Source organism: Leucopleurus acutus, assembly GCF_964270905.1.
Source record: "Leucopleurus acutus genome assembly, chromosome: 20".
Lineage (NCBI taxonomy): Eukaryota > Metazoa > Chordata > Mammalia > Artiodactyla > Delphinidae > Leucopleurus > Leucopleurus acutus.
The window spans coordinates 44,626,468-44,653,093 of NC_139162.1; the positions used below are offsets into that span (position 1 = coordinate 44,626,468).

General features: G+C 39.2%; 1 protein-coding gene across 1 annotated transcript; it reads right to left on the bottom strand.

Annotated features, from left to right (window-relative positions):
* Positions 1-1,386: 1,386 nt before the first annotated feature.
* Positions 1,387-26,626, bottom strand: LOC309977046 (uncharacterized protein). Its single transcript, XM_082862970.1, has 5 exons — positions 26,362-26,626; positions 25,226-25,278; positions 12,298-12,421; positions 11,906-12,001; positions 1,387-6,653 (listed from the first exon to the last, which is right to left on the bottom strand). The coding sequence occupies exons 2-5, from the start codon at positions 25,232-25,234 to the stop codon at positions 5,218-5,220; spliced, it is 1,665 nt and encodes a 554-aa protein (XP_082719096.1). The 5' UTR covers positions 25,235-25,278; positions 26,362-26,626; the 3' UTR covers positions 1,387-5,217.

Here is a 26,626-nt window from a genome sequence, read left to right on the forward strand (position 1 = left end):
TATGTTTTTTTAGATTCCACATATGTGATATCATATATTTATCTTTCTCTGACTTCACTTAGTATGATCTCATCCATGTTGCTGCAAATGGCATAATTTCATTCTTTTTTTTTTTTTGTGGTACGCGGGCCTCTCACTGCTGTGGCCTCTCCCGTTGCGGAGCACAGGCTCCAGACGCGCAGGCTCAGCGGCCATGGCTCACGGGCCCAGCCGCTCCGCGGCATGTGGGATCTTCCCAGACTGGGGCACGAACCCATGTCCCCTGCATTGGCAGGCGGACTCTCAACCACTGCGCCACCAGGGAAGCCCAATTTCATTCTTTTCTATGGCTGAGTATTATCCCATTGTATAATATACTACATCTTTTTCCTCCATTCCTCTGTTGATGGACATTTAGGTTGTTTCCATGTCCTGGCTATTGTAAGTAGCACTGCAATGAACACTGGGGTGCATGTAATTTTCCAAATTATGGTTTTCTCCAGATACATGCCCAGGAGTGGGCTTGATGGATCATATGGTAGTTCTATTTTTAGGTGTTTTTTGTTTGTTTGGTTTTGGTTTTTTTTGCGGTACGCGGGGCTCTCACCGCTGTGGCCTCTCCCCTTGCAGAGCACAGGCTCCGGACGCGCAGGCCCAGCGGCCATGGCTCACGGGCCCAGCCGCTCCGCGGCATGTGGGATCCTCCCGGACTGGGGCACGAACCCCTGTCCCCTGCATCGGCAGGTGGACTCTCAACCACTGCGCCACCAGGGAAGCCCCTATTTTTAGTTTTTTAAGGAACCTCCATACTGTTCTCCACCATGGTTGTACCAATTTACATTCCCACCAACAGCGTAGGAGGGTTCCCTTTTCTCCACACCCTCTCCAGCACTGTTTGTAGACTTTCTGATGATGGCCATTCTGAATGGTGTGAGATGGTACTTGTGGTTTTGATTTGCATTTCTCTAATAATTAGCGATGTTGGGCATTTTTTAATGTGCTTTTTCTATGTAATCATTTAAAGCTAACTAGTTACATCTGTAGGTTTTGATTGGAAGGAAGTCCACTGGTATGTTATCAAGTGAGAAAAGGAGGCTATACTTCAATGTGTCAGCACAATCCCAGTCAAACTACACCACTCCCAGCCATAACCCCCATTACGAAAATAAAGCTCCAATGTGGGTATGAGAGGGTATGGAGAAAAGGATGAAAGGCTTTTGATGTTGGCACTTCAGAAAATAGGTACAGATAGCTCTTTTTTCTGTGTTGTTTAAACCTTTGCAGTATATCTCATTTTTGGCAAAACATGTTACATAAATTTGGACTAGAACTCTCAAATCTTGAAAATAGAAATATGTATACGTGGGCAAAAAATCAGAATCATTTCTTTTTAAAATTTATTGAAGTATAGTTCAATTACAATGTTGTGTTAATTAATGTTGTAAAGTGACTCAGTTATACATATATTTTTTCATATTCTTTTCCATTATGGTTTATCACAGGATATTGAATATAGTTCCCTGTGCTTTACAGTAGGACCTTGTTGTTATCCATTCTATATATACCTGTTTGCATCTGCTAATCCCGAACTTCCAATCCAACCCTCTCCCAACCCCCTCCCCCTTGGCAACCTCCAGTCTACAGAGAATCATTTCTTGACATTCATTATAACTATAACATTTATTATAACTCAAAAAGTTAGAAATTGTAGAGAAAGTATAGATAAAATTTAGTAATCATTTCCCTCTTTAAAAAAAATGCTCAAATTTTTGTTATAAATTGTTCTCCAATGGGTTGATTGATATTTAGCTATGACCAATTTAATCTGTCACATAATACATGTTTACATGAAACTTAGTATGTAATATTTTTCTAAAGTGTGGGGCAAAGGTGGAATACACTGGATGGTGATTATTCCAAATGCTGTGACTGATTACACCCCATGAGGTGTGATTAAGAGGGCAATGCAGTGACCTCACAGCAGTTGAATATGCATATGCTGCTAACAGTTTACTACTTTCAGTGGATAAGTTGTTTTAGTGTCTAGTTTTCAACGTGCAAACACTACATTTATACATCACATTTTTTACAATCTGACAGATCAGGTCATGAACCATTTTATTCTAGACAAAACAACCCCTCTCTTTTCTTTTAATAGGCTGCTAGATTTGACTTGCTATTTTAATTGGAATACTCATATACCATTGAGTACAATGGATTATTTTTATAGCTGATTTGAGCTGGATGCTGTCCTTTTCCAAATTTGGTATAGGGGTTGTGTTAGCCTCATAGCTGATACTCTTTATATCTTAAAGACTTAGATTTTATCTACTCTAGTACTAGAGGAATTATATGGTGTAGCTCTTTAATTAGTTTTTTCTTGGTTCTTACTATATTCAGGAAACTACTACTTTTCCTGGATTTCAGACATACTAAAAAAAACTGCATATAAACATATACTGTGAGACGCTAAATGCAAACAGACATTACCTACATCTTAACAAATCAAAGTTGTATATATATACACACACATATATGTTTAAGTAAATAATGCTTTTTCTGTAATTTCACATACACTATAAAAAGCTGAATATAAACATTTTCTCATGTTACTAAAGTGGAATAAACGTGTATGTATAGGAAAATATTTTTTTCTAGGACTCGGATATATAAAGTTGAATATAAACTTATAACATATAGGCACAGAATTTCTTAGTTCACACCCGTCCGGGCACAGGGCAGTTCTGAATTGTTTCATCATCTCAATAATGTCAAAGACACAAGTTATTCCTGTGCCAATCTCAGTTTCTCGCCTCCCCTGGTTGTAAAATGGCCATAATTCCAGGTATCACACAGACACAGAGACATGCATCCTGTATATAGGAAGACCATTTCCTCCTATTTTGTTAGTAAACAATATTTAACTGAAGCTCACCTGCAGACTTTTTGCTTAGATCTTCTGTGGCCGGGACTGTTACACACATGCCCAGCTGCAAAGCAATTAGGAGGGCAAGCATGTGGCATTTAGACTTAGTTGGGCAGCAGGCAATCCTGGCAAAGGGAGAATGGTTAATACCAATGGACAGGCAACCAACAGTGTCAGCCAAACAAATTGGCTTATTTCTTCATCTCCTTCATTTCTGTAGTTACATATCCTTTCTCACTTATGATGCTTGAGTTTGTTCTTTCTAGGGTGCAATCTTTTTCACTTCAAAAAGTTGAAGGTGTTTTTTGGGGCTTTGCACTTATTTTGTTAGAGCACCTCAACATACTAGAGTTGGATGCTTATTCATTCACTCTCTCATTCCTCTGATCAACAGATGTTTAATGGGAACCTACCAGGAATAGGCAGTGCACTAAGTATAAGGAAGTGAGAATGAACCCTCGCTTTGAATTTTCCCTGTTTTCTACATATACTGAAAGAAGTTAAATTCCCTCAGTAAAGCTTTGGTTGCGTCCTACAAATTTTAACATGAAGTTGTCTCTTTGTCATTCATTTGAATGACAATCTGCCTAATGATAATTTGCTTTGATTTCCTTTTCTAAAAGAAAAAATTTATTTATTTTTATTTTTGGCTGCGTTGGGTCTTTGTTGCTGTGCGCGGGCTAAGCGGTGAGCGGGGGCTACTCTTCGTTGCAGTGCCCGGGCTTCTCATTGGGTGGCTTCTCTTGTTGAAGAGCATGGGCTCTAGGCGCTCTCGGGCTCAGTATTTGTGGTTCGCGGGCTCTAGAGCACAGGCTCAATAGTTGTGGTGCACGGGCTTAGTTGCTCAGCGGTTTGTGGGATCTTCCCAGAGCAGGGTAGGAACCCGTGTCCCTTGCATTGGCAGGTGGATTCTTAACCAGTGAGTCATGAGGGAAGCCCCGCCTTGATTTCCTTTTTAATGTAAAAATTATTTATACAAGTATCTTAAATTTCCTTGTGGAGAAATGGATTTTGGCTGAGGCTTTATTTTCTAATTCACTAAAAGAGAGGCCAGAGATCATGGCATATGTCTCTTGTTTTTTAGAAGGTCTTAAAAAAAATTATCTAAGTCTTCCCTCTGACCTCACAGCACCCCACTTTTATTCTACTGGGGTTCTTTACATTATGAACCCCCTAATGGGGAAAAGGGCAACCTATGAAAAGCTTGTTTTAAAATTTTTCTCCAGAAGGAAATATCTAACATTCCATGAAGAAAGATGATGTAAGATCTTCATATAGTCACTGCACACATAAGGCCTTCCTCTCATATGATCTCTAATACACAATTAGGAAAACAAAATTAAGAATAAAGTCCCTCTAGGGCTTCTCTGGTGGTGCAGTGGTTGAGAGTCCACCTGCCAATGCAGGGGGCACGGGTTTGTGCCCCGGTCCGGGAAGATCCCACATGCCGCGGAGTGGCTGTGCCAGTGAGCCATGGCCGCTGAGCCTGCGCGTCTGGAGCCTGTGCTCCGCAACGGGAGAGGCCACAACAGTGAGAGGTCCACGTACCGCAAAAAAAAAAAAAAGAATAAAGCCCCTCTTATTTAACACACTTTCAATACGAACCAGACACTATTCTAAGGGATACAATGTACACAATGCTACTAAGAAATATGGTTCTAATATTACTAATTGATAAATGAGAGAATTTGGTTAAGTCATTAGCCCTATAAGAAGTGAGTAATAATGGTGAAGCCAAGTAAACACTAAATATTGGTTAAATCCTTTCCCACTCTGATTCAGTTCAGAGCTTGCAAACGTTTAACAAGAGTTGAATGGAATGGAAGAATCTGCTGCATTTTTAACAATGTAGCCTTCCTCTAGTATGAATTATCAGATGAATAATTAGTTAGCTAAAACAAATTGGTGCTCCATATAAATATTTATATTATGACTTCTGATTTCCCATAAGGGCTAATTGACCCTTGATGTTGAGAAAAGTTAGAATGATTAATGTCTCTAACACTGCTTTCCTAATAAGCCTTTCTACTTTCTTTATATTCATGGAGTTTTTCACTTTTTCACCAATTGATTGATGTCTAATAAATTCTGAAACACAAATACACCCCTCTCAATTCATAACATTTATAAGGTTTTAAATCAGTAACAAATGTCAAATTCTGGACTCCCTCACATCCACAGTATGAACTCTGATATTAAGTTGTTATCCTTAAATGCTTTCCCATATTCCTTACAATTAGAGGGGGTTTTGTTTGTGTTTTACTAGTATGAATTTCCAGGTGTCAATTAAATTCCAAGCTTCCCACATGTCTTCATTCACTCCTCTGTCCTGTATGAATTCTTTGATGTTGACTAAGGTGTGAGCCACGAATAAAGGCTTTCCCACATTCCTTACATTCATAGGGTTTCTCACCAGTATGAATCTTCTGGTGTCGACTAAGTTCTGAGCCACGACCAAAGGCCTTCCCACATTCTTTACACTCATAGGGTTTTTCACCACTATGACTCCTCTTGTGATGAGTAAGTTCTGACCTTCGAATAAAAGCCTTCCCACATTCCTTACATTTATGGGGTCTCTCACCAGTGTGAACTTTTTGATGTCGGATAAGTTCTGTGCTACAAGTAAAGGCCATTTCACATTCCCGACATTTATAAGGTTTCTCACCCGTGTGAGCTCTCTGATGTCTGGTAAGTTCTGAGCCACGACGAAAAGACTTCCCACATTGCTTACATTTATATGGTTTCTCACCAGTATGAACACTCTGATGTCGGACAAGATGTGAATCAGAGATAAAAGCTTTCCCACATTCCTTACATTTATGAGGTTTCTCACCAGTATGAATTCTTTGATGTAAATTCAGTTGTGAGGCACAACTATAGACCTTCCCACATTCCTTACATTCATAGCGTCTTTCACCAGTATGAATTATCTGATGAAGACTAAGTTGTGTGTCATAACGAAAAGCTTTCCCACATTCCTTACACTTATAGGGTTTCTCACCAGTATGGATTCTCTGATGTCGAATAAGGTGTGAGGGACGGGTAAAGGCTTTCCCACACTCCTTACATTCATAGTATTTCTCATCAGTATGAATTCTCTGATGTAAATTAAGTTGTGAGGTAGATGGAAATGGCTTTCCACACTCTGTACACTTATAGGGTTTCTCATCTATATGAATCCTTTGATGTTTACTAAGTTGCGAGTTAGAATGAAAGGCTTTCCCACATTCCTTACATTTATGAGGTTTCTCGGCAGTATTAATGCTCTGAGATTTAGTAATCTGAGCGTCACGAATAAAGGCACATTTCTTATTTTCATCACTTTTTTTGCTTTCATGAATTCTCTGATGCTTAATCAAGTCTGACCTACTATTAAAGGCTTTCCCACATTCTCCACATTTAGATTCTTTTTCCTTATTATGACTTCCTTCATGTTGACTATGGTGTGATTGGTACCTGAAAGTCTTACATTCCTTGGATTCACAGGATTTTGCTCCAGTATGAGTTGTCTGAGGTGTTCTACGATCTGTGCGCTGAATGGAAGTGGATCTTTTTTCAGAGGTTATTTTGGCTTGTCTGAAACGTCCTTCCTGTAGCCTCTCCAAGTGGCATCTGATTTCTCTGTTACTTCTGACCCTAGTGTACTCAAGGGTAGAGTTTGTAAGTCTTTTTGTTATCTCTGGTTGAAATGACTGAACTTCATAATTGTCCTCCTTTAGCATCTTGGTTTCTCTTCTAGACTCCCAATCTGTAAGATAACAAAGAAAATAGTGGGTATTTTCATGTTGCAGGAGAAAGGAAAGTTCTAAGGTAGAAATGACAAACTAAAAATAGTGAATAATGTAAACTCTTAACACTGCATTGCAACTTGAAAAAAGGGTTGGGGGGAATAAGAACAGAGAAAATGAGGGGAGCTTGTGAAGGAGGTGATTCTTTGCCTCTGGTAAGAATCAGAATCAGCTGGGGAACCTGTTAAAAATATAATGTCCAGGACCCAACCAACTAAATGAGAATCTAAAGGAGTAGGACATTATCTAACAGCAAATCCTCTCATCTCTAGCCTCAAATATATCTAGGTTTTGACTACTTCTACTAGTATCTCTAGTGGCGATCATGTTGTCCAAAGCCATCTCTCATCAAGATTAACAAAACACTATCCTGGAGTATCTCCCTACTTCCTCCTTATATTCCACACCCAACAGAGTGGCTGTATGTTCTTCTTAAAATAAGCTAGATCATGCCATTCTTCTGCTCAAAATTCTCCACTGTATTTCCCTCTCATGCAGAGTAAAAGTCAAAATCCTCCTGTGATCTACAGGGCCTTCCCTGAACTTGTCCTGCACTACCTCATTCTAACCTCACTGGCTATCTCCTCCCCTCAGCTGACTCTGTTCCAGCTCCCTGACCAACTGGATGGTCAAACTTGCCAAGCACACCTCTCCTTCAGAATCTCTGCCTGCAAATATCTTCCCTTAGATATCAATATGGCTCATTCAATTACTTCATTCTGACCTCTATGCAAACGCTGACTTAAGAGACCACTATTTTTTTTTTTTTTGGCCATGCCCCACAGCATCTCAGTTCCCCAACCAGGGATTGAACCCGGGCCCTGGCAATGAAAGCACCGAGTCCTAACCACTGGGCCACCTGGGGATTCCCCAAGAGACCACACTTTACAAAACAGGACGCCCATCCCTCTACTTACTGCATTTTTCTGCAGTACACATGTCATTTAATCTATTTCTCCAACATTATTACGAAAACTTTCGAACATAAATAAAAATGAAAAGAATCAGACAGGGAACCCCCATATTCCCACTAGCTAGATTCTACAATAAACATTTGGCTCTATTTGCGTTTTCACACATCTATCTACCCCTCCATCCATCAATCCATCTTGCAGATATTAGTATACTTCACCTCTAAACTCAATAGATTATATTTTAACTTGTTTATTTCTGTATTGTCTGCTCACCCTTCACTGTACCTATACAGAGTAAATACTCAATGACTGTTTGGTGAATGAATGGCCATTCATTTTTTTTTTTTTAATCTCCCTCACTGATTGAGGCAACTCAAAGTGTGGCACTCAATGTTTAAATACAGTGCCTTTCCCAGTGCACTTCAAAAAAAATACAAAATTCCCTACCAGACCTGCAAAATTCTATAGTATCTGGTCCCTGCTTCCCTATTCACCTTCATTTTGAGGTGCTCTCACCTTGACTCACCATGAGCTCACTATCCTGGCATCCATTTGACTCCCATATCATGCCAATTACTTTCTCATCTTAGACCCTTTCAGGAAATGTTTCATATTCCATGAATGTTTTGTGTTCCAGGATCTCTCCATGGCCAGTTTCTCTCATTCTAAATATCTTAATTTTCTGTCATGTATCCTGTTCTTTGCCCTCGATCTTTTTCTCAGTTCTGGAATTACATATTTGTTCATCAGTTTATCTACTGGTATAATTTCTCCCTAAGTGGCCTAGAACTAACATAATACTTATTGTATGCTCCATGATATAACCAACCCCAGCATACAGTTTAATTAATGTTAAATAAACTAATCAGTAGATTAAGCATATTTAAATGGAAATAAAGAGAAATAAGCTAAAGATAATGAGATTAGGAGAGTGACTTGAGATCTAATTATCTAATTATCTAATTATTTAACAGGTGATAGAGGTGACTTCCTGCCCCTGATTCCTGCCCAGCTTCAAAATGCTCTCCCTACATCACTTCTGATGCATATGGCAGTTAACACAGAAGCAAGCCTGTGCCATTAGAGCAAATCTGTTCATGTGCCTACACCAGTGTCCTAGAATATTGACAGTTTTACACAACAATAAAAATCTATGTAATCCTACTCAATAACAGCCTAATCAAAAAATAGGCAGAAGACCTAAATAGATCATACAGATGGCCAACAAGTACATGAAAAGATGTTCAACACTGTTAATTATTAGAGAAATGCAAATCAAAACTACAATGAGGTACCACCTCATCCTGGTCAGAATGGCCATCATCAAAAAGGCCATCATCTCCTGGGCATATATCTGGAGAAAACAATACTTTGAAAAGATACATGCACTCCAATGTTCACTGCAGCACTATTTACAATAGCCAAGACATGGAAGCAACTTAAATGTCCATTGACAGAGGAATGGGTAAAGAAGATGTGGTACATATACAATGGACTACTACTCAGCCATAAAAAAAGAATGAAATAATGTCCATCCATGTTGTTGCAGCAACATGGATGGGCCTAGACATTATCATACTAAATGAAGTAAGTCAGAAAGAGAAAGACATATATCATATGTATCACTTATATGTGGAATCTAAAATATGACACAAATGAACTTATATATGAAACAGACTCACAGACATAGAGAACAGACTTGTGGCTGCCAAAGGGGGTGGGTGTGGGAAGGGATGGATTGGGAGTTTGGGATTAGCAGATGCAAACTTATTATACAGAGAATGGATAAACAACAAGGTCCTATTGTACAGCACAGGGAACTATATTCAATATCCTGTGATAAACCATAATGGAAAGAATATGAAAAAGAATATGTATATATATGTATAACTGAATCACCCTGCTGTACAGTAGAAATTAACACAACATTGTAAATCAACTATACTTCAATTAAAAAAGTGAGCTTCAATAACTACTATTATCAGACAAAACAGACTTTAAGACAAAAACTATAACTAGAGACAAAGGAAATTTTATAATTGACCATTTTATAATGACAATTTTATAATTTTATAATTACTGTATAATGATAAGAAGGTCAATCCATCAGGAAATTATGTATCAGTTATAAGTATATATGCACCTAATAGTAGAGCCCGAAAATACATGGAAGCAAAAACCTACAGAATTAAAGGGAAAAAGTGGCAATTCAACAAACTGAAGACTTCAATGCTCTATTTTCAATAATAGATAGGTCGACTTGCCAGATCAACAAGGAAACAGAAAACAACATACTCTTAAAAAACCAATGAAACAAAGAAGAAATTACAAGAGAAATTAGAAAATACTTTTCAGTATGAATGAAATGAAAACTCAACATACCAGAACTCATGGGCTATGGCTAAAACAGGTCTTAAAGGGAAATGTACTGCTTAAATTGCCTATATTAAAACCACAGAAGATCTCAAATCCATAATCTAACTTATACACCTAAGGAACTAGAAAAAGAAGAGCAAACTAAACCCAAAGATACCAGAAAGAAGGAAATAAAGAGAGAAGATAAATAAAATAGAAAAAAAAATAGAGAAAATCAACATAACTATAAGTTGGTTCTTTGAAAACAACAAACTGACAAACTTTAGCTAGAATGACCAAGGAAAAAAGAAGATTCATAATAATACCAGGAATGAAAGTGGGGATATTACTACCAACATTACAGAAATTAAAAGAATTTCTAGGGAATACTATGAACAACTATATGCAACAAATTAGATCACTTAGATGAAATGGACAAATTCCTAGAAAGACAACTACCAAAACTAACTCAAGAGGAAAGAGAACATATGAATAGGCCTACAAAGAGATTGAACAGTAATTTAAAAATCTTCCCAGCCCGTGCGCCTAGAGCCCATGCTCCGCAACGGGAGAAGCCAGCACACCCCAGAGAGGGGTGGCCCCAGCTGGCCACAACTAGAGGGGGCCTGCACACAGCAACAAAGACCCAACACAGCCAAAAATATAAATAAAATAAAAAATAATAAAAAAAAACCTTCCCACAAAGAAAAACCCAGGACCAGATGGCTTCACTGCTGAATTCTACTAAACACTTAAAGAAAACTTAATACAAATCGTTCACAAACACTTCAAATACAAATCCCTCACAAACACTTCAAAAAAAACAGAAGAGGAGGGAATACTTTCCAATGAATTCTCAGGCCACTACTACCCTGATATCAAAACCAGAAAAAGGCATCACAAGAAAACTATAGATCAATATCCCTTACTTAATATAGACACAAAAATCCTCAACAAATAAAACCAAACTAAATCCACCAACAAATAGAAAGGGTAATACATCATGACCAAGTGTGATTTACCTGGGCAATGCAAAGTTGGTTTAATACCCAAAAATGTATCAATGCAATATACCATATTAATAGAACAAAGGATACAGACCACATATCTCAATATATGTAGAAAAAGCAGTTAACAAAAGTATTCTAAAACCCTTTCATGATAAACACATTTGACAAACTAGGAAGAGTGAAGCATTATTCATAGTAGCCTAAAAGTGGAAAACCATCCAAATGTCCATCATTTGATGAATGGATAAACAAAATGTGCTATAGTCACAACATGGAATACTATTTGGCAATATAAAGAAATGAAGTAGTAGTATATGCTACAGCATGTATGAACCTTGAAAACAAACATTCTGCTAATTGTAAGAAACCAGTCACAAAGACTACGTACTGTGCGATTTCATTAATATGAAATGTCTAGAACGGCCAGCTCTATAGACAGAAAGCAGATTAGTCGTTGCATAGGGCTGGGTGTGGGGAGTGACCACTAATGGGTATGGGATTTCATTTTGGGGTAAAGGAAAATGTTTTAAAATTAGATTGTTGTCATGGTTGCAAAACTCTGAATATACTAAAAGCCACTGAACTGTATCTTTAAATGAATGAATTCTATGATATGCCAATTATATCTCAACAGAGCTACTTTTAAGTCAGAACAAAACTGGACCCAAAGTGCAGGGTAAATGGTTGTCTCGTGGGGAAGAGGAAGGCACTTCCTTCCTGAAATCAGAAGGAATAAGAGCAAGGGTAGCATGAAAGTGGTAAGTGGAATGAAAATTTGGGGGCTCATGCCGAAACATCCTTACTTTCTTCTCCAGATCTCAGGCTTTTCAGGGAGCTTTCCTACCAACATCTCAGAAGTGCTGCCTGCCTTCTCACAGGCCAGGTGGGTGACCACCTGCCATGGCCTTTCCCATATGAGTAACCATTACTCACCTGGGCACCATTCTTTTGTCTCGTTGCTGTTAACCATCCAAGGTTCCTTCCCCTGCTCCAATAAGGAGATCACATCTGGCTTAGAATGAGAAAATCCTGTTCAAGAAAGAAAAAAAGGACCAAGTTATGTTGTGAGTGTCCCAAAATTAAAATCAGTCCATGATTATCAGGAAAGAGGAGTAAGTAAATTAAGGGTCAGAGGAAAGGATGAAGAAGATAAAGTCTGATGGAGCAGCCAATTTCTAACTTCACAAGGCACAAAAAGCATTCTTTGGTAAGCAAGAATCATTAATTCAGTCAAGCACTTGGGAGGCACTCACAAGAAATTTATAACAATAAACATAAAAATTCCAGAAGGCCAATTCTGAATTCTGGAGGGCAGGTAAACTTACCCAGTGAGATCAGGGTATTATAATTCTCCAACATCACATCTCGGTACAAATCCTTTTGAGCAGAGTGCAAGCACTCCCACTCCTTTTGAGTGAAGTAAATGGCCACATCTTTGAACTTCAAGTCCTGAAACCACAGATAAAAATACACAGAAATTAATGGGCAAAATGTTTACAATAAAATAAAAGAAATTTTGAAAAAGCAATTCAATAGGGGAACACCGTTTGGAAAACAGGATGTGCTGGACCTTTCAACATGAGTAAGTCAACAGCTCAATATCAAAAACAAACAACCCAATCCAAAAATGGGCCGAAGACCTAAATAGACATTTCTCCAAAGAAGACATACAGCTGGCCAAAAGGTACATGAAAAGATGCTCAACATCGCTAATTATTAGAAAAATGCAAATCAAAACTACAATGAGGGATCACCTCACACCGGTCACAATGGCCATCATCAAAAAGTCTACAAAGAGGGCTTCCCTGGTAGCGCAGTGGTTGAGAGTCCGCCTGCCGATGCAGGGGAAACAGGTTCGTGGTCCGGTCCGGGAAGATCCCACATGCCGTGGAGTGGCTAGGCCCGTGAGCGATGGCCGCTGAGCCTGCACGTCCGGAGCCTGTGTTCCGCAACGGGAGAGGCCACAACAGTGAGAGGCCCGTGTACCGAAAAAAAAAAAAAAGCCTACAAAAAATAAATGCTGGATAGGGTGTCGAGAAAAGGGAACCCTCCTACACTGTTGGTGGGAATGTAAATTGATACAGCCACTATGGAAAACAGCATGGAGGTTCCTTAAAAAACTAAAAACAGAGCTACCATATGATCCTGCAAGCCCCTCCTGGGCATATATCCAGAGACAACCATAATTCGAAAAGATACATGCACCCCAGTGTTCACTGCAGCACTACTGACAATAGCCAAGACATGGAAGCAACCTAAATGTCCATCTACAGATAAATGGATAAAAATGATGTGGTACATTTATACAATGGAATATTATGCAGCCATAAAAAAGGAATGAAATAATGCCATTTGTAGCAACATGGATGGACCTAGAGATTATCATACTAAGTGAAGTAAGCCAGACAGAGAAAGACAAATATCATATGATACTGCTTATATGTGGAATCTAAAAAAAAAGAATACAGGCTTCCCTGGTGGCGCAGTGGTTAAGAATCCACCTGCCAATGCAGGGGACACGGGTTCAAACCCTGGGCTGGGAAGATCCCACATGCCGTGGAGCAACTAAGCCCGTGCGCTACAACTACTGAGCCTGCACTCTAGAGCCTGCGAGCCACAACTACTGAGCCCACATGCTGCAACTACTGAAGCCTGCACGCCTAGAACCCATGCTCTGCAACAAGAGAAGCCACCACAATGAGAAGCCCGCGCACTGCAACAAAGAGTAGCCCCCGCTCGCCGCAAGTAGAAAAAGCCCGCACGCAGCACGAAAGACCCAACACAGCCAAAAATAAAATAAATTTATAAAAATAAATAAATAGATTTTTTTAAAAGATACAAATGAACTTATACACAAAACAGAAATAGACCCACAGATATAGAATACAAACTTATGGTTACCAAAGGGGAAAGGTGGGTGGGGGAGAGATAAATTAGGAGTTTGGGATTAACATATACACACTACGCTTTATAAAATAGATAATCAATAAGTACCTACTGTATGGAACAGAGAACTACACTCAATATTTTATAATAACCTATAAGGGAAAAGTATCTGAAAAAAATATACGTATAACTGAATCACTTTGCTGTACACCTGAAACTAACACAACATGGTATCAATAAATTGATTATACTTCTATTAGGGAAAAAAAAGAAAGAAAACATGGATAGGTCAGTGTGGAAACAAGGATGATCACAGCACACGTTCTTGGTGCACACATCATTTTTTTTTAATTGAAATACAGTTGATGTACAAATTATATGTTTCATGTATATAACAGTGATCCACAATTTTTAAAAGTTATATTCCATTTATAGTTATTATAAAATATTAGTTACATTCCTTGTGTTGTACAAATCATTCTTAAACATGCTTGCTACTACAGATATAACCTCTCGGCATTATCCTCTTCCATTGTTTATTCCCAGGCCTGGGTGGATAGAGTCCAGATAATTGGTGTCTTCCAATTAAATGAAGCTGTACGTACATGTACATAGCACATGCTATGTTCAGCACATAACACTGTGACCATCTCCTTCCATTCTCTCATTTTAAAAATTTGTTTAGAAGTCTGAAGAAATCAGGAATTTCCTGGCTGTCCAGTGGTTAGGACTCAGCGCTCTCACTGCCAAGGGCCTGGGTTCAATCTTTAATAGGGGAACTAAGATCCCACAAGCCACGCGAACAGAAAAAAAAAAAAAAGTCTGAAGAATTCACAGATATCTTTAAAAATCTCTCTCTCTGAACATAGGATTTGGATATAACTTATGTGATTTAATTTCTTAAAAACTCAGGCTCACATTCAATTCTAGCTGTTTTACTTGTCACTATAAATAGACATAATTTTCATTGGCTGTATGATGCCCCATCTTATGTATTCAATGTTCTTATTTTGCAGCACTAGCTTAAACAAGTTCTCTTGCGGTTACAAGAGTCGTTACTTCTCAATAATTTATGCACCTGGTTAAACTGTTCCTGTTACAATAAGTTGTCCCTAACTATACTCTCCTTGGTCCAGAACTACCAGGACTGATGAAGTAAGATCCAGACTCACATTGATGTGACCCAAGATGAGTATACACCACACAAGTTCCAAATGGACCCACGGACTCCTTGGAATATCACATAACTTCATATACTGAATCTATCATATTCCCAGTCAAAAAAAATCTCAAAGCTAAAGACACGGGCAAATACTGAGAATGCAACAAATCAGTGTCAATTACCTTCTTGTTTATCTGGAAAACCCAGGTTTGCAACATGGAATCTCACTTAATGAATCACCTCCACTTCATCAAAGCACAGCTCGAACAAAGGAGGTACAAAATTTTCAGCAAGGGTTGATTTCCCCATTCCATCAGTACTCCTGGTGGAAGGATAAGCACTTATGGAATGCTAAGGGGTTTTCTGAATAAATAGCTAAACATTTGTTGGAGAACAGAGAGACACTTATGGGACAGCAGCCTTTGGTAGCATCACTCATTGGAATAGGAAGAAGTGGGGAACAAGTCCCTTGGAAAGGCTCAGGGAGGCAGGCAGTTTCAGGAAAAAGAAATCCACTGTTGAAATCTTCCAGAATAAAAAATGCTTTCAAAGAAGGAGAGAAGAAACATCAGTTCATATAAACAATGGCTTTTAGGGTTGCAAAACCAGATCATTTATATCCTGGGCTCATTTAAGAGAAAAGAAAGCTTAAAAAGGCAAAGGAAGAAGAAGCAAGAGCAGCCCTGAGTCACCAGACTGACCTCAGAGTTCCCAGAGGACTGAAAATGAATTTTCCTCTTTCCTCCTCTGTTCCTATCTTCCTGCTTTTGGCAACCCAGTGTGTACACACACACGCACAGAGTCTCTTTCTCTTTCTTGACTTGAAGGAGGATAACAAACCTTTGCTTTCCCTGAATCCCAGGGAATCCAACTGTCCATAACGTATTGGTTCTGCACTGCAAAGACCTGGGACCTCTAGGACCAGGCCCTCAGAGTAAGGAAAAAGTAGAAGCAGCACTCCCATTCTCAGGGGCTACAAGGAAAACTGCCTGACTTGAACTCTGGCTACTGGTGGAAGGAAAATATTCTCCCCTGAGGAACTGTAACCACAAATTAGCCCTCACACAGGTCTCAGCTCACATTCCTATTACTAAAATGAATCTAAAAAACCTACCATCTAAGAATCTACTTTAACGTGGTTCTGGTTTGGCGGTGCTCCTGGAAGAAGCAAGCCCAGATGTGTCCTAGAGGAACAACCTTCACCCAGACCTCAAGAATCCATGGGTAGAATTCCAAGGAAAATGACCAAAGAGTCAAAAATAATAAAACAACACAACACTGTGAATGAACTAAATGCCACTGAACTGTACACTTTAAAATGATTAATTGTATGCTATGTGAATTTCACCTAAATAAAAAATTAAATAAAAATGAAACATGCAAAGAGGCATAATTCCATGATCCAAGAGGCAGGAAAATCAACTGTTTCAACTTTCATTATATTTGAAAATGTTGGAGGGAAAATATCACACCTGCAAAAATTTACATATTATGCAGATAACGCAGGTATATGATTTTTAAAAAGGGGGTAAGGTATTAAGAAACAAAACTACACAAAGATAACAGGTAGATTTAAAAGAAAAAAATTTAAAACTTCTAGAATAAAAAACACAATACCTAAAATTAAATCATACAATGGCTGGAATAAATATCTCTGAAGAGAAAAATTACTGGGCTGAAATATTTAAAAAGAAATTACGCAGAATGCTATCAAAGACAATGGGGGAAAGTATAAGAGGTTAAGAAGATAAAGCAAGAAGGTTTAACAGATATCTACCTAGAGTTCTAGAAGAAAAAAGGAGAAAGGACTGAAAAAGGTAGTAATTGAAGACATAATGTCTAAGAAATTTTCACAACTGGCAAAAGAAAGCATTATTCAGAAGCCAAATGAGTCTCAAACAATAAATAAAAAGAAATCCAGGGCAATTATATAAAAACTGAAGAGCATTAAAAACAGAAACTATGTTAAAAGTAATTTGATATTAAAGACACTGTCTACAAAAGAATAACAGTCTGATTGACAGATGTCTATTCAACAGCAACAATGTAAATCAGAGATGACAGAATAAAAATTCTCTCTCACAAGGGAGGACAAATAAAAACATTTTCAAAAAGCCAAAAGAACGGAAATTCATTAATGTATGTACTTCCAACTACAGGAAAGTGTTCCCAGATAGAGGGTTTGAGATGTAAGAATGGTGAATGGTGCCGTTCTTTAAAATGGCAAAAATGTGGATAAACTAAGCTAACATTCAATATATAAAATAATAAAAATGTTTCATGGACTAAAAAAAAAACAATGAAAGAAAAATACCTGACTACAATATAAGTTGCTTGATCAGCTGGAATATCTACTTCCTTACACTATTCAGCAAGAGCATAAAGATGTTCTTTAGTTTCAGACACTGGTAAGAAAAGTATGTTAAAATGTCTAAGGTAACCAATAAATAAACAAACACAGTTCATAACTTTCAAACTCACAGAAGGGAAAAGGGAATGAGATAATAAAATACAGAAAAGGTAGAATAAAAAGCACAAACTAAGTCAACCAAGATACTTTCAATTATGTCAGTAATTACAACTACTGTATAGACTATATGCTATCATTAAAAGATACAGTTGGTCAAAAACCAAAGCCCAGTTATATGCTGTTTATAAGAGACACATCCAAAACATAAACATCCAGAAAGACTGGAAGTAAAAGGCTAGTAGATAACGTGTACACACCTAACAAATAATAAATATATATAGTACATACACACAAAACAAAAAGGAACAGAATTATGACAGATAAATCCTCATCATTATGGGAGATTTAACATACCTCTGAAAATAACTGATAGATAACACAGATAAAAAGTCAGTAAAAATAGAGAACACTTAAATAATAAAACTAGTGAGCTTGATTTATTGGCCACATACAGAAAAATGCACCCAACTCAATTAATAATCATCTCAATCATATCTGGAAGATTCAGAAAAACTGACCACACTGGACTTTAAGACAAGACAGAAACATTTTTCATGAATACATACTAATAAAAAGATGCACCTTAATAGGATTGCCTATGGGGGGTGGGTGGGAAATGGAATGGAAGAGAAGTTAAATAAATAATCAGAACAAGTGAACAACCTTGCCCAGACCAATAACAATGTGCCATGAAGTGAAGATTATGATTAACACTGCACTCAAAGCCTCACCCCATCCAACCAAGGGAAAAAGAAAAAAGAAAAGAAGGGAACACTATGACATATTTTATGAGGCTAGACCAGAAGTCAGCAAACTTTTTCTATAAAGGGACAGAAAGTAAATATTTTATGTTTAAAATTTTACTTATTTATTTATGCTGCATTGGGTCTTTGATGCTGCGCGCAGGCTTCTCATTGCGGTGGCTTCTCTTGTTGCGGAGCATGAGCTCTAGGCGCGCGGGCTTCAGTAGTTGTGGCTCGCGGGCTCTAGAGCACAGGATTGTGGTGCACGGGCTTAGCTGCTCCGCAGCGTGTGGGATCTTCCCGGACCAGGGCTCAAACCCATGTCCCCTGCACTGGCAGACAGATTCTTAACCAGTGCGCCACCAGGGAAGCCCAAGTAAATATTTTAAAGTCTGTGGGTCATTACTGTCTCTTGTAACTACTCTACTCTCACAGGGGCATGGAAGTAGCCGTAGACATTACATGAATGAATGAGTGCGGCTATGTTCCAATAAAGCCTTACTTATGGAGACTGAAATCTAAATTATACCATTTTCATATGTCATAAAATATTATTCTTCTTTTAATTTTTTTCCTAACCATTTAAAAATGTAGAAAACATTCTTGGCTTACAGGCCAGGGCCACAGTTTGCTGACTCTTGGACTAGAGTAACCTTGACAACATAACTTGCATAAAGATTTTATGAAAAATGGAAATTATAGGCCAAGCTTACACATGCTACAGATGTAAAAATTCTTTTTTTTTTTTTTTTTTTGTGGTACGCGGGTCTCTCACTGTTGCGGCCTCTCCCGTTGTGGAGCACAGGCTCCGGACGCACAGGCTCAGCGGCCATGGCTCACGGGCCCAGCCGCTCCGCGGCATGTGGGATCTTCCCAGACCGGGGCACGAACCCGTGTCCCCTGCATCGGCAGGCGGACTCCCAACCACTGCACCACCAGGGAAGCCCAGATGTAAAAATTCTAAATAAATTATTAGCAAACTGAATTCAGCAATATGAAAAAGAACTGTAATACATCATGGCCAAGTTAGGTTTCTCCTGGTATAACATAGTATAAATGATTTTAGAAATCAATTAAAGTTACTAAGCACATTAGCAAATTAAAAGAGAAAATCCATAAGATCACCTCAAGAGATGTAGAAAGGTGTTTCAAAAAATTCAATATTCATTCGTGATTAAAAATTCAGAGCAAATTAGGAATAAAAAGTAATGTCTCTAACCTGATAAAGGACATCTTGAAAAAAACCAAAAATCCAAGAGAAAGCATCATAAATAGAAGTGAAACATCAAAGGAATCCTCTCTAAAACTGGGACTAAGAAAATGTGCCCACATTCTCACCAGTCAATACTGTTCTGGGAGATGGAGCCAGTGTGATAAGACAAGAATTAGCACCAAATAAAGACTGAAAAATGGAAAACATCAATATTTACAGATAACACAATTATTTACACACAAAAAGTGTCCTTATTCATCAATGATATGATTATCTAAGTTAGATGACCCCAAATCCAAAAGAACCTACAAGATATTACAATAAATGAGAGTTCAGCAAGTTGGATGGATATAAAATCATTATCTAAAAATCAATTTCATGTCTGTATACAGGAAACAATGAGAAAATTAGTCTAAAAATTAATACCATTCACAAAAAACACAAAATATTAAAATACCTAGGAATAAAATTAACAAAAGGCGTGTAAGACTCCAATTAAAAACTTTTATTAGAAACCATTATACAAGACTGAAATCAGCAGAGTTATACCACATAGAGTGAGAGGAAAACTCAATGCTGTAAAAATGTCAACATTCCACAAAACGATCAAAGATTCAATGTTGTATGAATTGATATCCCAACTGGACCTCTATGTAACTTGATCAGCCAACTCTAAAATTTATATGGAGAATCCAAAGGCCAGAAACAGCTAAGTCACTCTTCGAGGACAAGACTATGATCGTAGAGGAACATGACTTACAAAATATCAAATATTATTACCAAGCTGTCTTAATTAAGACAATGTGGTTTTGGTGGAGGGATAGACAAATAGGCCAGCTGGGAAAAACAAACACACCAGTGGATTAGAAAGGACAGAATAGACCAAAGCGTGTATATATATATATATATATATATATACTTAATTTATGACAGAATTGCCACTGAATTACAGAGAGGAAAGGATGATTGTGGAGTAAGAAATTTGGCCTCCAAAGAGAGATTCTTGCCTTTGTCTAGCTAATAGGACAACCTCTAAACACTTGGAATTCCCCAAGTGACAGGAGTGTCTTTATTATTTATGGTGGGCCCCCAAGACCACATATGTTAGTTTATGCTAACGAAACAATGTAGGGTAGGGGCTGGCCATGCAAGAAATACCAACCATGCAATCAGAACCTTGGGGCTTTGTGTTATGTGATAGCAGCTTGACTTCCAGGCAAGTAGGGAAGGGAGATGCTGGAGATTGCATTTAACCACGTGAAAATGATTCAATTTTGCCTATGCAATGAAGCGTCAATAAAAACTCTAGGCACTGAGCTCAGGTGAGCTTCCCTGCATGTTGTCACATATCAATATTGGGAAGGTAAACTTCAAGTTTGGAACCCTCTCAGATTCTATCCTATGCATCTTTTCCCTTGGCTAATTTTGTTGCTGTTCTATCTGTCCAGTAAGACTGCAAGTTTTTTTTTAATCGAAGTATAGTTGATGTACAATATTATATGTTACAGGTGTACAATATAGTGATTCCTTGGCTAATTTTAATGTATCCTTTCCCTGTAATAAATGTGACCATGAATTAATAGCTTTCAGTGAGTTCTGTGGGTCTTTCTAATAAGCTGTTGAACCTGAGGGTGGTTGTGAGAATTTATCCAAATGGAAGAAGTAAAACTGGACCCTTGCCATACACCATGGTAAAAATCAACCCCAAGTGAATTAAAAGCTTAAACACAAAAGGCAAAACAAAACCATTTATAGAAAACATTATGGGAAAATATCATTACTCTTAGGAGAAAAGAGATTTCTTAAACAAGACATACATAAATTAGTAAAGGAAAACAGTGTTAAATTTGATGGCATTAAAATTGAGAATTTCTACTATCTAAAGGTTAGAAGTCAAGACAAAAAATGAGAGAAAGCATGTACAGCACATATGACTGACAATCCACAATATTTAAGGAATGCTTACAAAGCATTAAAGGGAACGAAAAACTGGAAATATAAAACTCAATAGAAAAATTAGAAAATGAGATGAAATGGTACTTCAGAGAAGAGAAAGCATGAAAGGGGGCTCAACCTCATTTAAAACCAAGATACGCACATTTAAATTCAGAATAACCTAGCAATTCATGCCTACCAAATGGGTAAAAATTGAAGTCTGACAGTACCAAGTATTTGGTGAGGATATGAAGTAACAGGATTTATTACTGGGTATAAACACTAGAACAACTGGGCAATGTCTAGTGAGATTAAAGATGCACATACCCTATGACCCAACAATTCCATTTCCAGTTATATAACTAGAGAAATTCTTGTGCATGATACCAAGAGACAAATTCAAGGATGTTCACAGGAATAATGACTGTAATATGAAAGAAAAAATATATATTTATACAGTGGATGGCTATACAGTAGGATAAATTCACAATGTGAATGAATCTCATGAATATACATTGAGAGACAAGTAATGAAGTTGCAGAAGATTCCAAACAGTTTGATTTTATTTATATCAAATTTTAAAATGACAATAAACACATATGATTAAAACTGTAAAGAAAAACATAAAATTCAGAATAACAGTTACCTCTGAAGGGCAGAAAAGGGAATTGGATTGGGATGATTCACAGCTCACATGGGGTTTTTAACAATGCTTAATGCTCTACTTCTTAAATATGGGTGTTCACTCATTCACCACACCATAAACATTTTTTACTATTCAATATTTAATAAAAGCAGTTTTTAACGAGAGTTACAATACAGTGTGATAAGAACAGATGCAACACAGGGGAATACAGTCACTCAGAGGCAGCAAGCATAATCAGGAAAGTGAAGTAGGCTTCACAGAACGCTGAGAAAGTGGTGGTGAGGGATAAGCGCCCCTCTTGTGCTTCTTGTGCCATGGAGGCCAGAGATAGCACTGGGCATTCTGAGACAGGCTAAAGTCAAGTCAGAGAGGGAGCAGAGCAATGAGACTGAAAACAAGTATCAGCTCGCGAGACCTTTAGAGGTTCTCACAGGTCAGGGATTTTTTTTTTTTTTTTTTTTGCCGTGCCACGTGGGTTGCGGGATCTTAGTTCCCCGAGCAGGGATTGAACCCGCGCCCTGGGCAGTGAAAGTGTGGAGTCCTAACCACTGGACCACCAGGGAATTCCCTCACAGGTCAGGGATTTTAAGCAGGATACATGAGCTCCGATTACAAGTAGAAGAAACTTCCTATGGGAAACGAGGTACAATGACTTACTTAGGTTGAGAGGTATGTGGAGAATTTCCTGTAACAAGTAGAAGATTAACTGGGGCCCTGAAAAGGAACAGAACTCCAGCAAACAAAAACAGACCAAGCAGCATTCCAAGCAGAGTGAACGTGGTAAATTGGAGGTAGAGAGGGAGACTAATTTAATCCTGTGTGTCTGAGGAGCAGACAGTTCACTGGGGTAACTGGTGAGGGATTCTGGGCAAGGAGTAGATAGAAGCGATGCTGAAGAAGTCCAAGGGGATCAGAACAGAAAGGTCTTGGGTGACAGTCACCTCTGCCAGGACTCAACATACCATCTTTACTCACCACTTTACTCCAATACTAGGATTGGTGCTCTAGTAAATATAGAATGTGCTTTTTAGTAAATAAACAATGAATGTGAAAGAGCTAGAGCTTTATCCTGAAAGTAACAGGGATTCACTGAATAAAGGAAGTGACATAACTGGACTATTTTATTTTTGAGGAATAACCTAGAGCCAGGGAGTACGATTAAATCAACGTATCACCCACTTCCACAAAAGTCTCATCTGGCACAGAGATAGTGGAGTGAGGTCACAGGGCACGAGACCGAAAAGGAGCAGGAAAGGGACAGATGCAAAGGGATCTGCCACCGCACTGAATGTTGGGGAGATCAGGAAGTAGGAGCTGGGGACCTCCCGGTTGCTGGTGTAAGCGCACATTCAGGTAAATTTCCATTACCACCATATTCCCCAAACCCTGTAGACTACATTATACAGAAGAAGTTATGAGGAAGCCATGGTCTGAGAGCTAATAAATGGTGGATATTGGGTAAGACTCTACGCTTTTATGCAGTGCAGAGCCTCTTATTAATACAGTGAAAGGAAAATGATCACTCTGAGGAGAGGAGGAAACAGAGGGAGAAATGGACAGTCGAAGGTTGAAGGGCAAAGGGGAGCTAGACTTTCTTCCTCACCCAAATATGCTGAGAATTGATGGGGAGAATGTAGTCCTCTTCTGAGAATCTTAGGAAGGGTCTGGCCAGAATGGAAATTGGAAGACAAATTCAATAAGTTCTCACAGGATTCAGAAAAGTCAAAGAGAAAGGAAGAAACAGATTCATCCGGAAAAGAAAGAATATTTCTTTAGTCTTTAGGGTGAAAAGAATCCTTGAAAAGCAAGTGGACAGAATTAATAAAGGAAGACCTTCACTCAGACACATCCAGGAAAAAAAAACTCCGAATCTCACATACTACAAATACCATGCCATTCTTTAAAATCAACTAGAAATTTTACAGCCAACATTCTCTAGTTATATCTCAAACCAGATACCTTAAGGATTAAATTGTTTAGACAAAAGTACTTTAGAAAAATGAGTGACTTTCTATTTTTGTAGAGAAGACCTTCTGGCATGACATAAAGAGAACATTTTTTGAAAACTCTGAATCTTAAAAACACACAAAAGATACATTAACCGTGAAAAAATATTTCTAAAACAACCTGTAAATGACAAAGAGAAAATATGCTTAACGTATAAACTGACAAATGGGCAAAAGAAATCAGTAGGCAATTTAGAAATCCCAACTGTACCATTTATTAACTGTAATTTTGGACCAAGTGACTTAACAGAATCTATTTTCTCATCTGTCAACTTAGAATAATAATATATTTCATAAAATCTGAGATGCCACTGACTGTAAAGCCACCATTACTTTATATACCATGAAAGAAAAAAAATGCAATCAATGAAACTATAACTTGAAGGGAATTGACAAACCCATCCCGATTTCAGAGAAGTTAAAATGTGGGGGAAAAAAGCATCACTGAATTAATGAAAAACAGTCATAACTGACTCATTGGGTTGTTATGTGGATTCAACAAGATAACACATATCAAGAGCTTCAAACTACAAGTGGCTCAAAGTAAACACCCAATAAGTTAGTTGCTTCTATTAGTAATATGATCCCATTCTGTGAACAAAATTACATACCCACACATACATGCAGACAAAATAATTTAAAAACATTAATAGTGATTAACCTCTAGGTGGTGGGACCATGGGCCATAAACTTTAATAACTTACTCAAATTTTGAAATTTTTGCAAAACTCCTATATAACTTTAATCGTTAGAAAGAGAGCAATTAGGTTATCTCTATTTGGAGGGGGGGATATCTAAATCTGAAAGGGGCAGGCAGGCATTCCAGGCTGTTAGAAATCTGGAAGCAAATAGGCTACTGCATGTGACTCTGGAGGGGACAACAAAGAAATTAGTGAGACTTAACTAAACTTATTCTGTTCTTCAACTTCCCTGCCAAATCACGGAGGCACATCCTGTCAAGACTGTTATAGCACTGAACAAAATCCAGGGAAATGGAAAATTCAGATCAGATAAGACAATGTATGCAAGGCAGACAGCCCAGGTTTAGGTTCCTGGCTTGTTTAGGAGGAAACCATCTCTTCCCCTTTCTCCAAATCACTACTGTAAATCTCTTGGCTAGAATCCTGAAATAGGATAGCGTCCTGAAAACAGAGAAGCCCTTTCCAAGAAGAAAATTGCAAATACAACTTACCTCCGCCATGACTTCTGATGAACAGCAGCTCTTTTCTCCTCCTCTTCTGGATTCTTAGAGAAGGAAAAAGGTAGAAAATGGTTAAGAAACTAAGAGACAGCAGTTCCTTCCTGGAGCCCAGAGGAGGCCGAGTCAGAACAAATCCCTACCCCACCCCAGGCACTGAGAGGGAGTCCAAAACCAAAGAAGCCTGCAACCCCACCACCCTCTCTCATCTTCAAAAAGAAGAGCAGGCGACCTTAGGGGCCCTGATGGGAGTCTTGGGAAAGACTCCCAGACTGTGGCCTCTTTCCTCCATAAGAACCTGACTTTGGGTATTTTCAGACCCCAGTATCGTACACTGAGCCCAGATCTGTGGCTCCAAAAAACATCCTAATTGGATTCACCTGTTAAAGAATCCCACATTCCTGTCCTTTAGGCTGGGGGCACCTGCCTGGGCCTTGGTGGCCACACGGTGAAAGAACAGAGAAGTGGAAGTAGGAGGGCGTCCCAGCCCAAAGCTCTAGAAACCCCCCGACACCACCATAAACAGCCCCAGAAGCGCCATTCACTGCGCTGGAGAGCGAGCGGCCGCAGCTGTGCCACTTCTTGGGCTGGAGAGTGCAATGGGAGCGCAGTCCCGGCCTGAGGTAGACGCCCGGAACACACCCACCCGCGCAACCCACTCAGCGCCCACCAAAAATGTACAAAGAAGGCGCCATTCCCAGCTCCAAAGGGCAGAGTCTGCGACGTGGCCACATTGGGCGCGCGCACACCGAGCCACAGGGAGTCCCGCTTTGATAGAGTACCCACCACAGCACCGCGAGGCACTGGTTGCCGAGCACCGGTCGTCTGGCGCACAAACCAACACCAGGGGGTATCTCACGGACCTTCCCCAGGCAGGAGGCCACACAGCTACGGCACCCCTGACCTCCAGACATCCCCAGCCCGCCCCCGCGCCAGCCTGAAGCCACACCCTCCCGTGATGGCGCGCGGCCCATACCTCCCACCCCCGAGTGTGGACAAGCGGCCTGGAGAGCACCACCCTCCCCGTCGTCCTTTATTTTCCAAGCGCGTGCACGCAGCTTGGACATGCCCGACAGCCACCCATATTTAAAACTCCCGAAGGACCCCAGCCCTGCCCCGAGCCTCCTCACCGTCCACTTCTCCGGGGTCCTCTCACTCCAGTCTGATTGAATCCGCCCCAAACCAGTGAGCGAGGCAACCTGGAATGCCCCGATCCTTTGCGTCCGAACTCCCGGCAACTCACACCGGCCAGCGAACTTCGGCCGGAATCCGCATACCCCGCGGAGCCCTCGGGGAAATGTAGTCCAGAGAGGGAAAAAATCCAAATAGAGCCTGAACCGGAACAAGTCTTCTCCGCCCCAAGTCGCGTCGTGTTCCAAGCTTCAATGAAGCCCA